Genomic DNA, 15,763 nt, shown 5'->3' with positions numbered 1-15,763 from the left:
GCTGGGATCTCCTGGGAGCAACAGGAACCAGCCCATCACTGGCCACTTCTTCAGAGCAGCTCCAATCCCACTGGCTTCCACATGCCCTTCTTTTCTTATTTTCCGCTGGAAAAAATCCGGTACACCTCTCACCTGCCCCAACACAAACTCCTCTAAAAAACAAACAAAAAGCAAAGAACAACTGATTGCGACTGAAAGCTGCTTCCACGCCCCAGAACTGCTGCTTGGCTTCCTTCCCTTTTTCTACTGACCTCCTCTTCCACCTTTGTGGTTTCTCTCGAGGCATTTTTTACTCTGGCTTCTCCTCTCTCTTTTCCTCCCTGCCCCGCCGATGTCACCGCGTCGCGAGCCACACGGACGCGCCCCGCATCGGCTCTGTCTCTTTAAGCCGGTGCCCGCCGCGCCCGCCCTCGGCCGCCCCGCGCGCTCCTCCTCTCCTCTCCGCTCCGCGGCGCCGCCGCGCCACCTCCCGCTTCTCCTCGCCGCCGCCGGCTCCCGCTGCCCGCTCTGCTCCTCGCAGCCTCCGAGGACCCGCAGCCATGGCCGACATCAAGACGGGCATCTTCGCCAAGAACGTCCAGAAGCGACTCAACCGCGCGCAGGAAAAGGTCAGGAGAGCGCGGCGGGCGCCCGGGGCGCAGAGCCGCCCGCGGGAGGGGAGGAGGCCGCTCGGCTGCCGCGGTGCGGGGCTGGGGGCCTCGGCGTGCGGGCGCGCTGCGGGGCGGGGACCCGGGCCGGGAGGCGGGAGCGCGCCCCGGGACCCGCAGACCCCAGCCTCCGAGGCGCGGGGTTCGCCCGAATCTCCCCAACTCCCATCGCCTCGGGCGCGGCCGGACCAACCGCGCGGACGTCGGCGGGAGCCCGGCTGTCTTCGGGCTCAGCGCCGACACCAGCAGTCGCAGGTGCGGCCAGTCGCCCGCGGTCCCCAACCCGAGTGCCGGGGCCGCCCCGCATCTCCGCTTCCCAGCTCGCCCGCAGGCAGCTGGCAGGGACGCGGCCCGCAGATCCGGGCGAGAGATTGCGGCAGCGCTCCTTCCTCCGGGGGGAGTTGGTGGGTACTTAGTGCAGTAGAAACGAGCGGTTTAACAGAGAAGCTACCAAAAACAAAAAACAAAAAACACCTCGGTTTGGTCCAGTAGGGTTGGATCGCGAGAAACCATCGGCTTTATACTGTGCTGTCGAGTGGATCGTGGAGTTCAAACAGAAATCTGAATACACTTTTTTTTTTTTTTTTTTTTTTGCGTATCGCTGTGTGTATGTGGATATGTGTGTCCCTTTTGACGCTAGTGTCCTTTTCTGGAAGGTCAAAAATAAATATGACCTGAACCCAACACTTTTTTCCCAGCACATTTCTGCACAAAAGGGGACGTTTTATTGCATTAAAAAATCCGTGTTGCATGTATTAGTTTTCCGGTTGTTTTGCAAGCCTGTCTGTAATTTGCCCACGGTAATTTATTTTTTTTCCTCCCCCAGAGAAGTGCATAAACTAAACCAGAACCTTACCAAGCACAGCGCGGACCACTTTAAGGGGTCCTGTACCTGGCGCTGAGTGTACCTGACATTCCTATAGCTACTTGTATCAGATGGCACCAAAGTCTTCATTTGTGCCTTGAGCAAAAGACAGTTATGTTGTAGCTTGAGCATTGTATTAGAAAATGAGCACGGCTAATGAGACCATCATTTGTATCAGTTGAACTGTGCTATCTTTCATGTGGCAGTGTTTTCCATCCCTGGGATACTGGGTGTTTTGCCTTTCTCTTTTTTGTTGGAAGTCAGCCTTGCTGTTTTGCGCTCTGTGACAGGCTGAGGCCGACCCCCGGTTCCAGGAGATCACAGGAGCTGGGCAGAAGGGGGCACAGATTCCTTTGCTCTGGCCCGAGGCCAGGAGGCTGGCTGGTTGCCTTTAGTCCTGCCTTCCACACATGCATAGTTCTCAATGCAGTAAGAGGATTGTATTTCTTTTAATATCTACCCACGCTCATCCTGAACTAAAGTGATCCTCTTCCTGGCGCTTACTATGCGGCTGAATTAGCAAGGTTTCCTGCCCTCTTCCAGACTCTGGTTATTTGTCCAGAAAGTGGCCAGGTTTTGCTATCCTTTTCCAATACTTAATTTTACTCAGTTGTAGTTATTTCTCCTCCTCCATGCTCCCCTTTCCAAGTAATTACTTGAATCTTTTGTCGGAAGCTTTTCATTAAATCCACTTTCCATCTGTGAAGGAATTTAGTGATAGGGTCTGTCTTTTCACATATTAAATTATTTCTTAATCTAGGTCACCAGCTGTTAATATGCCCAAAATAAATGAAAAGAAAACATAATCTTTCTTACAGAGCACTCGAGCTCTTATGACTTGTCAAAAACTCACTTTTTTTTCATTATTGACGTCAAGTATGTATTATGACTGCAATTGTGGGTGGGTTGTCCCTCTTCCTTGGGAGTGGAGGTTCTTGGAGAACCCCACTGAGGGGTGGAAGCTCCCCATTTTCTGATGAAAAGTGCCTGTTGCAGCTAGTTTATGGGATTAAGAAAACAAGAGACTGAGCATATGGGTTCTGCTCCTGCTAGGAATGCCCTCTTCCTGGGCGTGGGCAGCATTGGGATAAGCTTGGTATAAATGGGAAAGGGAATTTGGAGATCTAGGTAAGGTGTCCCCACCCCGGCTAAATGGAAGCTACTCATGAGTGGAAAGCACAGTATATTGATTGGTGTTGGAGGGTTTATCAACCCATCTCCCCCAGTGATTCCCTCTCTTTGCATATTCTGCTTCTCCTCTTCTCTAGTGCACTCTCTCCATCTCAGTAACTATATGCACATATGTTCCCGAGCCCCATTGCTCCTTGCTTTTATAACAAAATTTTCTCACAAGAGTCCACTGCCTTGACTTGATCATTTGCGCTCTGCTTAACAGCTTGCAAGCATTTTGGCTCCAAATCCATGACTGAATTTTTGCTTTCAGAGGTGACTTATGGATTTTTATGAATTTAAACATTTATTAAAAAGCAACAAAGGTTCAGTGAAGAAACAGTGTGATATACATATAAGCAGAAAAGCAAAAACATAAATAACAAGTTAGAACATTCATAATTCTACCACCCAGAGATTTCACTATCATTTGATGTGCGTCCTGTTAGATCTTTTTCCATATGTATATATACATATATGTATTTATGCAAGTAAAATAGGTTTATACTGAATATATGGTTTTGTAATTTGTTTACTTCAGTTAATAACCATGAAAATTCTTCCAAAACAATACATGTACAGATTTTACTTCATATTTTTAGATCACTGAACAGTGTTAGAAGATATGGATGGAATCCTGTATTTTTGGATATTCAGCTTCCAATGTAGCGAAAATGTTTGCACACACTCTTAGTTATCTCCTTACATAGATTCCTAGATGAAGAATTATTGCATCAAAAGTATGTTCATTTTTATTATAGCTTGATTGCCTTTCAGAAAGGTTGTTCCAACTTACGTTCTCAGTAGCAGTCCATGAAATCCTTGCCAACACTGAATAATAAAATTTAACATAATTTTTAGTGATTGGAAAAATTAGTTCCTGACTTACTTCAATTTGTTTGATTTTAACAAATTGAGCATTTTCCCACATTCTCTTTTTTTTTTTTTTTCATTCATGAATTATATGTATATATTTTTGCTCATTTTTTGGTAGCATCTCCATCTTGTTATTGTAAGGGTGTTCTAGTTTGCTAATGCTGCCGGAATGCAAAACACCAGAAATGGATTGGCTTTTATAAAAGGGGGTTTATGTAGTTACACAGTTACAGTCTTAAGGCCATAAAGTGTCCAAGTTAAGTCATCATCAATTGGGTGCCTTCACTGGAGGATGGCCAATGGTGTCAGGAAAACCTCTGTTAGCTGGGAAGGCACGTGGCTGGCATCTGCTCCAAAGTTCTGGTTTCAAAATGGCTTTCTCCCAGGACGTTCCTCTGTAGGCTGCAGTTCCTCAAAAATGTCACTCTTAGTTGCACTTAGGGTATTTGTCCTCTCTTAGCTTCTCTGGAGCAAGAGTCTGCTTTCAACGGCCATCTTCAAACTGTCTCTCATCTGCAGCTCCTGTGCTTTCTTCAAAGTGTCCCTCTTGGCTGTAGCTCCTCTTCAAAACATCACTCACAGCTGCACTGAGTTCCCTCTGCCCATCAGCTCATTTACGTGGCTCCACTGATCAAGGCCCACCCAATGGGTGGGCCAACACTCCATGGAAATTATCCAATTAGAGTCATCACCCACAGTTGGGTGGGGCGTCTCCACAGAAACACTCAAAGAATTACAGTCTAATCAGCACTGATAACTTCTGCCCACACAAGATTACATCAAAGGTAATGACTTTGGGGGACACAATATATTCAAACTGGCACAGAGGGGAAGAACTTTATTAGTCATAAAGGTCACAAACATTATTTCTTCTTTTTCTGTTCACTTTTTAATTGTTTTTCTGATTTTTTTCCCTGAGATACAGAATTTATGTACTTACGTTTTATGATATCCACTTAAATCAATAGATTGGTTTTGTATGGTTTCTGGTTTGGGTATCAGAAAATTCAACTCTGGAAGAAAAAATCTCCAGGACCAAGGGCCAGACCATATAGGTGGATGGGCCTGAGTCACAAGGCACTGCTGAAAGCAGGGGTGGAGAGAATCCCCTTGAACCCTAAGGACTGATGGTGGAGGAGGAAAGAAAATCAGAGTACAGAAGGGGAATGGATAGTAGGCTGGCAAAATAAAAGATGTTCACTTAGGTGTACTTAAAAGGCCTTCTCCATCCTGTGTTTATATAAATAACTGTGTATGTAGTAGTTTATAATTTAATATTTAAATTTTTCCTAATTAAATTTTAACCAAATATATGCATCATTTAAATAATCAAGTATTAGCAAAGACTTATTATGAAAAAACAGGAGTCTGCTGTCCCTTCTATCCTCAACCCCCAGTCTTATGTCCTGAATGTGGTTATTACTATCCATGAATTTCTCAAAAATATGTTGATGTGACTACTTCTTGATCTGTGCTTTCATGTAAAGATGGGTGAAGATTTAGTGTTTTTGCATTCATCCCTCTGCTTTCCCATTCCCCAGTCATCCATTATAGCAAAAATTGTTGATTGCTGAGGATTACACTTTTAAAATTTATTGCTTAGATTGTATAAATCTTAAAGTGGTGAATTTTTATGAATGTGGACATCTGTGTAGCTACCACCCAGATCAAATTAGAGAACATTTCTGTCATTCTGGATACTCTTAATCCAGATATCATTCTCAGGCCTCTCTTGTTCCTTATCTTGTCTGTGCTTATACCGTTTTAATTATTTTTCTCTCATTTCCCTGATGAGCCCTTTTTCACGTGCATGTTGGTAATTTGGATATCTTCTTTTGTGAATTGTCTGTAAAAGTCTTTTGCCTATGTTTTTTACTTGGGCTGCTTGTCTTTTTCTTACTGATTTTTGGATGTTCTTTATATATTATGGATATGAATCTTTTCTCAGATAGATATTTTGTGACTATTTTTACCCAGACAGTGGCTTGCCATTTTACTTTCTTAATGGAACTTTTCAAATTTTTATAAAATCCTCTCTGAGGATTTCGTACAGCTTTTTCTTTTTCCTGGAGTTATTAATTGCATTGATTTTTATTTGCTTATTTTTCTATGAACTGTTTAGTATTGTTTCTTTTTGCTCCATCAGATCTGCCAAATGCCTATTAGTATTATTATCAAAGGTTCACATCTATCAAATAATGTAATTGTTCTTTTTTTCTCCCCTGGAGACCTCCCTTTTGAAGCCTTTGCCGTTTTGCTGTGATCTGAGCTGATTTTTTTTTTTTTTCTGGCTTACTACCTACCTGTCATCCTCGCTCTTCCTTTGCCAGTGTTTGGGTGGAGGAAGGGGCCCGAAGGCTCAAGTATGGGCCCAGGCTTTCAGACAGTGCCCTGGGGTCAGTGTTGTGCTTCATCACCATCTTTTTCAGTACTCAGTGGGACCAAGTCCTAAGCCAAGTGTGTTTGTTTGTGGGACTGTATAGTGCGAATTGGCTCCTTTTTTGTTGGTATGTTGCCATCCCCTTTTCAGCTTCTGCAAGATGCCCTGAAATCTCTTATCCACCAATATTGCTTCCCGTGATTCTATCCTTGTATGCTCATACCTTTAAAAAATTTTTTTCTTACTATCATTTAGCGGAGGTTTGGGAGAAGATGGAAATAAAAACATGCAGTCAGTCAGTCACATTTAACCAGAAACCATTTTACTTAAATATTTAATCCATCTGGGATTTATTTTTTGCTCACCTTTAACAGTTTGTGAAGTCCAGTGGCATTTATTTGGTGTTAACCCTCCTTGACCTCTGTGCAGTATTTAAAATGGTGAAGCACGGCCTTTAAACAATTTTTAACATGATGTTTAATGGGCAGGGTAACCTTTGGTATATTATAATACTAAGCTTGTTAGGTAACAGTTTTTTTTAAGCAAGGGTGTTAGAATATTTAAATTCTAAGGACTGGTTCAATATGATATTCTTTATGCCAGTTTATCTTTCCCAAGGGATTATTTTATAATACTCTTAGATGTGATTTTTTTCATTAATTTTTCTCGTCATATCTTTCCAACTGAATTGTAGGTGCTTGCGGGCAGGGACCAAATGCCTTATGTATTCTATGTATGCAGTGACTATTTTTCTATATTCATGTTTACATCCCACCCCTGCAAATACATTACCCTAAAGATCCTTCCACGTTATTATTTCCCTGACATTTCTGAAAATGTAATGAGTTTCACTGAATAACACTGTCATTTTGTGAAAGTAATACATCAACTGTAATTATCCTTGTGGGTTCTATATGTGGTAGGAACTCCATAAATGTTAGAATCAACTGTATGAAATTGTCATTTTTGTGAGTTGAAGCTCAGTCAAATATTGGCAGAGTTATGTGATTCAGCCCAGTGTTGAATGAGTGAATGGTAAAAAAACAACATAGTCCCCTTCCACAAACCTGGGTGTGTGAAAATTAGGTTTTGTTGAATTGTTGCCGTGCTAATGCCCATATTATGTTTTTTCTTATTCAAAGAGAAACATGTGGAAGGTGTGTGTGTGTGTTTAAAAGAATGGGAGAAGGAAGACTCTACTTTGTATGGGGACTGTGGGACCCAGTAGCCTTGTCTGTAGACGAGGGAGCTTGCATGACCATATTTATCTGAGGACAGTTTGGAAACTGAGTCTCTGATGCACATCCAGGGTTTCCTCTTTTAAGATCATCTGAAAACTTGCTCATTGCCTGCTTCTACTTTGTGCAAAGCTTACACTTTATCTTCTATTAACAACATCTTCTCTGGTTGTATTAGAAATTGCCAAGATTAAAAATAATTATAAGGGCCTCCTTGAGAGAGTAAGGTTTCCTTCTTCCTTTTTTTTTCACGTACAAACACACATGTACCTATGCATCCTTCTTTCTCTAGGGATAAGTACAACTATGAATCAGAATTGTAGGAACTCAGATTTATCTAACATAGTAAAAATTACCGTTCTCCGTTACAGCGTAGCATATGTGTGAGATCCATGTCACCTTTGAAAAGTGAGCATATCTGTGACCTGAAATATTTGTATATCCAATATGTCCCACTTTACCTACTGGGATATGAGATGAGGCCCCATTTCTTTGAATATTCAGATTAAAGGATTTCTACATTCCATCCAGTGTATATGCCGATCTCTTACTCCTCCCTGGGTTTGCCATCTCTTGTGATAAGTTAAAAAACCCCAGGATAGTTTCCTCTCTAAAGGGTTAGTGGTTTTTACTAAGGCCTCATGGGAAAGGGTCCCAAAGGGGGTCCAATATTCTGCTGTCGTTCTTGTCCACCGCAGCGAGGCCAGCAGTGAGCACAGCAGTGGATGAGGTCTACAGTGCCCTCACTGCTGGTTCCAGCAGGAGCTGGAAACCTCGCTCCCCAGGGTTATACTCAGCTGTGACCACTGTGTTCCACAATGTGCTTGAGCTCCTAGTGTTGGAGCTCGTTATCAGTGATTCTCATCATTTTCAAATATACTTGCAAATATATTTACATACAGATCTGCCACTAGGTTTGCCCATGGTGAGAGAGTTTCTAAGTTAGGAAACATTTTAGCATCAGTACTCTGCTTCATCCATCCCCCTCCCCTCCTCTCCCCTGCCTTTCCCTCCACTCCCCTCCCCTCCTTTTTAATGCTTCTTGTTTAAGGCTTTTTTTTTAAATGCTTGTTTAAAGCTAATGCAGTTTAGCTTTAATGCTAAGTTGATTTCAAGCCTACAGTTTGAAAACACTATCTTAGAGGATCTCTGGCATCCTTTCCTGTAACTTGACTTTTTTCTGTGCCACTTCAGTTCATCCATGGGTGTGTGTGTGTGTGTGTGTGTGTGTACACACATGTGTGTGTGCATATACATATACAAATCCAACTCAACCATTCCAGTTTGTCACTAAGCATATCAAAGAGTTTTGAGAAATTCTAACAAAATTCTCATGAATTTAAGTTTCAAGCAAAAGTATTGTAAGGCACTTTTGGAGGGAATTTGTAGGGAAGAGAAAAAGTAAAAAAAAAAAAAAAGATGTTCTAACTTTAAAGTTTGAAAATATCCACCTTATTTTTTGAACACAATTTTTTTTAAATTTTTTTCTAGCAGTTTGCACTAGGGACCAATGGGCTTATTAGAAGTGGGAAGAGATGTAAAGATCCCTTGTGTCACAGATGTAAATTTACATACATGTTATTTAGATAATAATTGCTAACATTCACATAATGAAAATTCCTGTCACCACAGAGTTCAAGGACTTTACCCATGAAACACTATATATAAGACCATATATACAGCATTATGCAAAATTAAACAGATAGTATTCATAATTTTCCCGAGAATACATCCATGGGCCGACTTATCCCATGGGAATGCTGAACCTTCATTCTTACTGATTCAAAATCTAAATTTAAGCCCACCGATCGGCTGTAGACATACTTCCTGAGCACATGTAGACGGAATCCCTTTTTAGGAATGAAGTTGGATAAAGCCATGGGTAAAATCTTATTCTTAAAATATATTTTATGCCATAGCCATATCCCAATTTTGGTAACTTTGAGGCTGTGTAGAACAGAGGTACAAACATCAGAAATCCACCATTTTGGCCACATTCGTCTAACACATGTGAAATTATTTAGGTGAAAGCTTAGTTCATTCTTTCTAGTGGGAAGCCTTAATATATATTGTTTTTCTCCTATCTTAAAGTACCTATAATAATTTAGTGAAATACACATTGACCCCCATGCATAAATGCACTTTTGCTGGTTATGACTTTTCATGGCATGTAACACTTGTCGAGGAAAGAATGCCTCTGATGTGCTCTATCTGCCTCCTGCTCCCTGGGGGCCAGGTCCCTTGCCCACTTGAGTGGCTTCCCCTGCAGGTGTATGTGACTCAGGTCTGCGGCTGGTATAATTCATGGTCTGGAGTTCTTGGCTCAAGAAGGTCCAGGGGCTCAGCCTCACCTGGGTTCCTCCTGGAACTGTATGTTCCTCTGCCATCTGGCTGGACTGACATTTGGCTCCAGTCCCCTGCCCTTGCTACCAAGCCATGTGACCACTGCTGCAGCAACCTGCAAACCTCCCCACCCCCACCCGCAAGTTTCCCAGTCAGACTTCCAAAAATTATGTCTTTACCACATGAGTATGATGGGTGGTTGGGGAATCGGAACTTCAGGGTCTCCTTCTCCGAGTTGCACTGTGCAGCCGCAGTGCCATGTCTGTCTGTTCCGTAGGTTTGTGACTGGGGCAATCCAGGAAGTCATTTTCCAGGGTGTTAAATGGGGAGTAAGAGCTATAGCTTCCTCTGCCCTTAATGTTACCCTCGTTTTTAAGGGAGGAGAGGGGAAACGTGGTACATACTTTCTTCTACCTCTTTCTCTCTTCTTGTAGGGGGAGGCTTTCCTTTTCATTCTGGTTTATCCTCCTGCCCCAGAGCTTGCCAGGATATCATTCCACTCTGGGCAGCCTCTTGAGCTGGGGCTTCCAGCCCTTTGATACGCCAAAGAGGGAAATGAAGGATTATGGAAAATTAATTAAGATCTTCACGTATCTTAATTCTGGTACCCAGTCTGGTTTGCAGTAAGAGTTGTACATTAGGCACTCTTATGAGCAATTTACATGTGCTACTAACTCATTTAACCCTCAGATAAACCTGTAAAGTGAGTGCTATTATCATCCCTATTTTACAGATGATTTGACTGAAGCTCAGAAAGGAAAAGGTTAAGCAATTTGCTTGGATTACTTTGTTGGTTAAGTACAGAATTAGGATTTGATCTTCGAAGACTGGTTCCGGAGAGCCCACCTTTTCCGAAATGACTGAAGACTTCTCAGGCTTTTCATCAGCTCTGGTGATGTCCTTTTCCAGTGTTAAGCGGAGAAAATGCCATGTCTCTTGTAGCGGCCTAAGGTGGGGGAGGAGTTCTGTGTCTGAGACCTGCAAAATTTTGGGGGTGTTCATTGATTTATGTGTCATATTTATGTCTCTGGGTGCTCTTAGCCACTCCCTTTTAAACCTTTGGAGACAATATTAAAATACACACACACACACACACACACGCACACATACATGCACACATTGGATTTTCTTGAAGTGGGACAGATGGGTGAGATAGACACCTGATTTCATTGTCTGGTCATTTTATCCCAGCAGCTCAAGCTGTTTTAATAAATATGATGCTCAAAGTCTTGCGGGATCTGGGGAGGAGGCCCTGATACCCTGGGATCTAGTACATCAAAAGATGGGTTGGAAAAATCATAAAGAATCCTTGGGTATTTTAGTTCATTTCTTATGACATAAACATCTTAAAAAATCTTTATGGCTCACCCTTAAGTTGAGCACCGGGAGAAGTAAGAGAAGTGCGAGCAAATCTGATGTCACAAGCTGGGGAAGAGAGTAACGTGTGAGGGGTATGTTCGACCAGACTGATAAAGGGGAGAGTTCTACAAAAGTTTTTCCTAAGTCATCAGAGAACTTATGCATGTTTTAAATCTGCTTCTTAGTAACTTGCATTTACAGTATTGGAAATTCTCATTTACTCTTAATTAAAGTTCACCTCTATGACTCCATTTTCATCTGTCCAAATCAAAGTTTTTCAATTCAATAAAATTTACATCATCCATCATAGAAATTCTACAGTATTGCATGTCAATTCCTATTTTGTCCCTCATTATGTGGCAGAGATGGCCAGTTGTCCCTTCATCTCAATTCTTCTCATTTCATTTAGTTACAGAACCCCTGATTTTTGCTGGGCATGTGGCTGTGCAGCTGAAGATAGTATTTCTAAGCTTCATTCGCAGCTAGATATGGCCATGTGACTAAGTTCCAACAAGTGGGATAGGAGCAGAAGTCAAGTATAAAATTTCTAGGTCTTGATCCTCTGGGAAGGGGTTTGCCTTCCACTTCTCTTTCTTCCCCTGTGGCTGGAATGTAGACGTAATGGTGGGAGCTGAAGCTGCCACCTTAGACTACAATAAAAGCCAAGACATCTCATGTGTTGAGGATGGCAGGAAAATGAGGTAGAAGGGGCCTGGGGTCTGCCATGGAACTGTCTTAACATCCTTGGCTGCTTACACTAGGACTGTGGCATGAGAGATCAAGAGAAGTCCATCTTCGTAGAAGTTACTGTATTTTTCAGCCTCTATTTTTTTTAATCAAAAAATTTTCAAAAATTGGCAATTTCATACAGTTCAACTTAAAAATCCTCATTCATTTATCCATTTTTTTAGCTGAATATATATTTTCTGAACTGCTGTCTGGGGATGGATTCTGTATAAGGGAAGGAGTGTTTTATGGAAGGCACAAAGATGACTAAGACACAATTGGAGAAATGCTTTCAATTCTGAACAACAGGTAATGAGCAGATACTTGACTGCTTAGATATTGACCATGTTGTGTTTGTTGGTAAAGGTTGCTGTCTTTAGTTAAGACCTCCTTGGAGGTGTTTTAAGGGGTTTTCATTTTAGTTAGTTGGAAGGCAGTCACCTCAGCACCAGATAGCATTAATGGGTGGCTTTGAGGTTTGGCGCCTGGTTGGTGTTTTCACTTGAATTGTGATATGAATTGTCTGCCTGAAGGTGTGATGTTTCAATGGTAGCTGCTGGCAATGATATCAGGGGGATATTTGGGGTTTGCCATGACACTAAAAAGGCTGCTTTGGGAATAGAGAAGCTGTGGTGCTAGAATGACAGCTTATTACAATTTGTTTGTAGCTTAGGGTGGTGGGAAGCGTCTCTGGAATCAGTTGGTTGTGGGTTCGAATTCTGACCCTCTCATTTCCCATCTACCATCTTGGACAAGTTTCCCTGAACCTATATTTCAACCTTGGTAAAATGCAGAAAATGATGTTGATTTTTCAGACTGTGGTTAGAAATAGGGTTAGTATTTTAAGTACTGGCACAGTATGTAGTATTTCCAGAGAATGTAAATGGCATCTATTTTTATTACTTATTTATTTATTTTTGGTTTAGAGTTCAGTGTCTTTCTCAAGGTGACAAATTACTGCCCTATTTATATATTTTTAAACTTCATTTAGAATAGATGGTAAATAAGGGCATTTAAGTATACACCGAACACATCTATTTGAGCCAAAATAGGGACGCACTTTGTTTAAACCGAGAAATCCTGGTACATGACACATACTTCTTTTGGTCACACTCAAGTGTGCTAAAGAAAGTGCACTAGGACCACAGAAGTGGACACGCCACCGGAGGTCATCTGCCTTCCCTCGGGTACCTGGTGGGTGGGGTGGAAACGGCCCACCCTTGGGGAAATAATCCCTGGAGTCCTCTGAAAATCCTGCTTCTCCTTCATGCAGAGAACCAGCTTTAGGTAGGATCCAGGTAGAAAGGCTTTTTCTCTTTTCTTTCTCTCAAAACTCTCTGCATACCAACTCTTCTGAGATCCTTTAGAGAAAACTGTTCAGATTTTAGGGAAGAACATGATTCTGTGGGTAAGAGGTAAGAATTTAAACTGAGTCAGCCTTGCACGTGATTTCAGTGCTGAAGCCCACTTTGCAACCCTAGTGACATTTTCACGGTGATAGTGGTTAAAAAAAAAAAAAAAGTCTTACTAGAGTGTTATTGAACCTAGCCTCAGAATTTTAGAGGTGGAAGAGAGATGAGATGTCAGAGGTGTATTCTCAGACCTGGGTTGTTGGCTTAGCCTACTTTATTAAGTAGTGGAGACGGATCCTGATTGGAATCTATTACATTGACGATAGCTTGGTTCATCTCTTTCCCTCTGATTTTGGCTGTCTTGTCTGTATAGCCAAGGCTTTAACAATGAATTCCTGTTACTGACTGTGCTGGTTTGGATATATTATGGCCCCCCAAAAGCCACATTCTTTAATGCAATCTCATGGGGGGCAGATTTATTAGTCTTGATTAGGGTGGAACCTTTTGATTGAGTGTTTCCATGACTTACCCGTCTGTGGGTGGTACTTTTGATTACATTATTTCCATGGAGGTGTGACCCCACCCATTCAGGGTGGTCTTGATTAGTTCACTGGAGTATGTAAGAGAGAAACTAAGAGCCGACACAGACCCAGATGCTTGATGACACTAAGAGATGCTTGGAGATGTGGACAGAAGAACATTGGAGATGCTAAGCTAAGAGATGAAGCCCAGAGTTTGTCCCGGAGAAGCTAAGAAAGGACTCCTGGATGCGTAAGGAGAAAGCCACTGGAATCAGAAACTGAAAGCAATGCAACCTGAGAGCAAAGGACCAGCAGACGCCAGCCACGTGTCTTCCCTGCTGACAGAGGTGTTCCAGATGCCATCGGCCCTTCTTCAGTGAAGGTATCCTCTTGTTGATGACTTAGTATGGACACTTTTATGGTCTTAGGACTATAAATTTGTAACCAAATAAACCCCATTTATAAAAGCCAATCCATTTCTGGTGTTTTGCATAACAGCAGCATTAGCAAACCGAAACACTGACATATTTATGAAATAAGGAATTAATTAAACCCTCTTTCCCAGGCCACCCACAGGAGAAGTATTGAGCCACCTGTAGGCAAGGTAGGCTAAACCAAGCAGGCAAACCTGGGTGAGACAACCTGGGGCCAGAGGGTAGGATTCAGCTATTGGTTTAATTTCTTCTGAGCTGCTACAAGTAGTTAATGAGGAATTATTGCTGCAGCTCAGGATAAAGAAGTCAAAGGACTATTTCCTACTGTGGCTGTGCCATCCGTAGTGGAGACTGAAGGTTTAGGGATCAGAGCCGTGCACAGGGGGTTAGTCAGATAATCCTAAATTTGTAGGACAAATAGGATCTGGGAGCCCAGATAAGAGGAGCCGACTCCTTTAATGAGCATCTCTGACCCGTTGTCTGTCCCTCCATCTGGGAAATGCCCACCTCCCTTGTTTCTTCTTTTTTGCTCTATCATTCTGAGGCACTTTCTTGACCCCTTTCTATATGAGCTTATAAAATGAAATTAAATTGTGTTTTTTAAATGTTTGCTTCAAATGTTTTGTGTTTCCTTTTATTTATTTATAAAGCAAGTAAAGACACACAGACCCTGCAATCTGACTCTGTGAATTGTGTATTTTTCTTACTATGGAGAAGTCATTTTTTTAACCTCCCTAAATTTCACTTTCCTCCTTTGATTTATTCATAGAGTACTGAACTTGTGAGATTACTGTGATGATAGGAAATAATGCATATAAAATGCCTAGCACAGTGCCTGGAATATAGTAAGTTCTCAATAAATGACAGGTACTGTTTTTCAAATCATGTAAGTTTAGCGTTTTACATTTTTCTCAGGATAAAATCTCAACTGAGTTGGCTTTTAACTCTCATGTGCTCTTCCATGTTTTTTTTTCTGTTTGTTTGTTTTTTTAAGTCACTGTATTTGTATTACATTATGCTATTATAACCCCCTTTGGCTGGTTTTTGAATAGAGTAACTTTTTTAAGAAAATATTTATGGAATGGATGAATTAATGATGATCCATCGAATGTTTTCAGTCTGAGCTGTAACTAAATTTCCCTTTTTGGAAATAGTTACTTTGCAATTATGAGTGTAAAATAGAGTCAATGCTGAAATGTGCCCACAGTCCATCTCCTAGAGAGCATACGCTCTTTAAATGTATATATACTTTATACCGTGTGATGCCAGTTTTGTTAAGAAAGATAGAATATTATTTTTTTAAAAATAAGACTATACAGAACATAGATCCTTATTTTCTGCTTAGCGTCATATTCTTGGTTGAATATACTTAGAGAATGTGGTTTTTCATGGCTGTAGTAAGGATAGACAATTGTTAGAACCAGAGTCGTCAGTAACTGTTCTCACAGGTTTCTATGGATGACCTCAGGCACTCAACAGTGTGCCAGCCGTTCCTGAAAGAATGTCTAGAATGTTCTGGAACAGTGGCTGCTGCACCCAAGTTTGGGCAGGATGATTTCTAGGTCTAGACAAGTATCAGGAAGATGTCCTGCAGATGTCTCTCAAGCTGGCTCTGAGGGGCTTTATTGGCAAACCCAAGTCAAACAGAAATAAAAGGAGACTCCATCCAAGATGAGAGCCCTTGACCATCAAAGACAGCTGTGCTTTTGGGCTCCTTGTGATTCTTCATATTCCTGTTTATGCTGACTTGGTACTATCAACTTGTGTTGAAAATCATTCCTATTTAGCAGAGTCAAGCCTGAAGGCAGGGCGCTGATTTCAGCAGCCTGCTCCTCGCTCAGCCTTGTAATTT

The 15,763-nt window shown here is 41.8% G+C and overlaps 1 protein-coding gene across 3 annotated transcripts in view; it reads left to right on the top strand.

Annotated features, from left to right (window-relative positions):
* The first annotated feature begins 437 nt into the window (after positions 1-437).
* AMPH (amphiphysin) overlaps positions 438-15,763 on the top strand; it is a 254,072-nt gene continuing 238,746 nt past the window's right edge. The window contains exon 1 of one of the 3 annotated variants that reach the window (XM_037837113.1): positions 438-608. In XM_037837113.1, the coding sequence (XP_037693041.1) occupies positions 540-608 (69 nt within the window). In that variant the 5' untranslated portion in view covers positions 438-539. The remainder of the gene's footprint in view (positions 609-15,763) is intronic. The other 2 variants (XM_037837110.1, XM_037837111.1) reach the window with 2 other exon arrangements.

This window comes from Choloepus didactylus, chromosome 5, assembly GCF_015220235.1.
Source record: "Choloepus didactylus isolate mChoDid1 chromosome 5, mChoDid1.pri, whole genome shotgun sequence".
Classification (NCBI taxonomy): domain Eukaryota; kingdom Metazoa; phylum Chordata; class Mammalia; order Pilosa; family Megalonychidae; genus Choloepus; species Choloepus didactylus.
The sequence above is the reverse complement of the archived record's forward strand: the minus strand, read 5'-3'. Positions and strand labels throughout refer to the sequence as shown.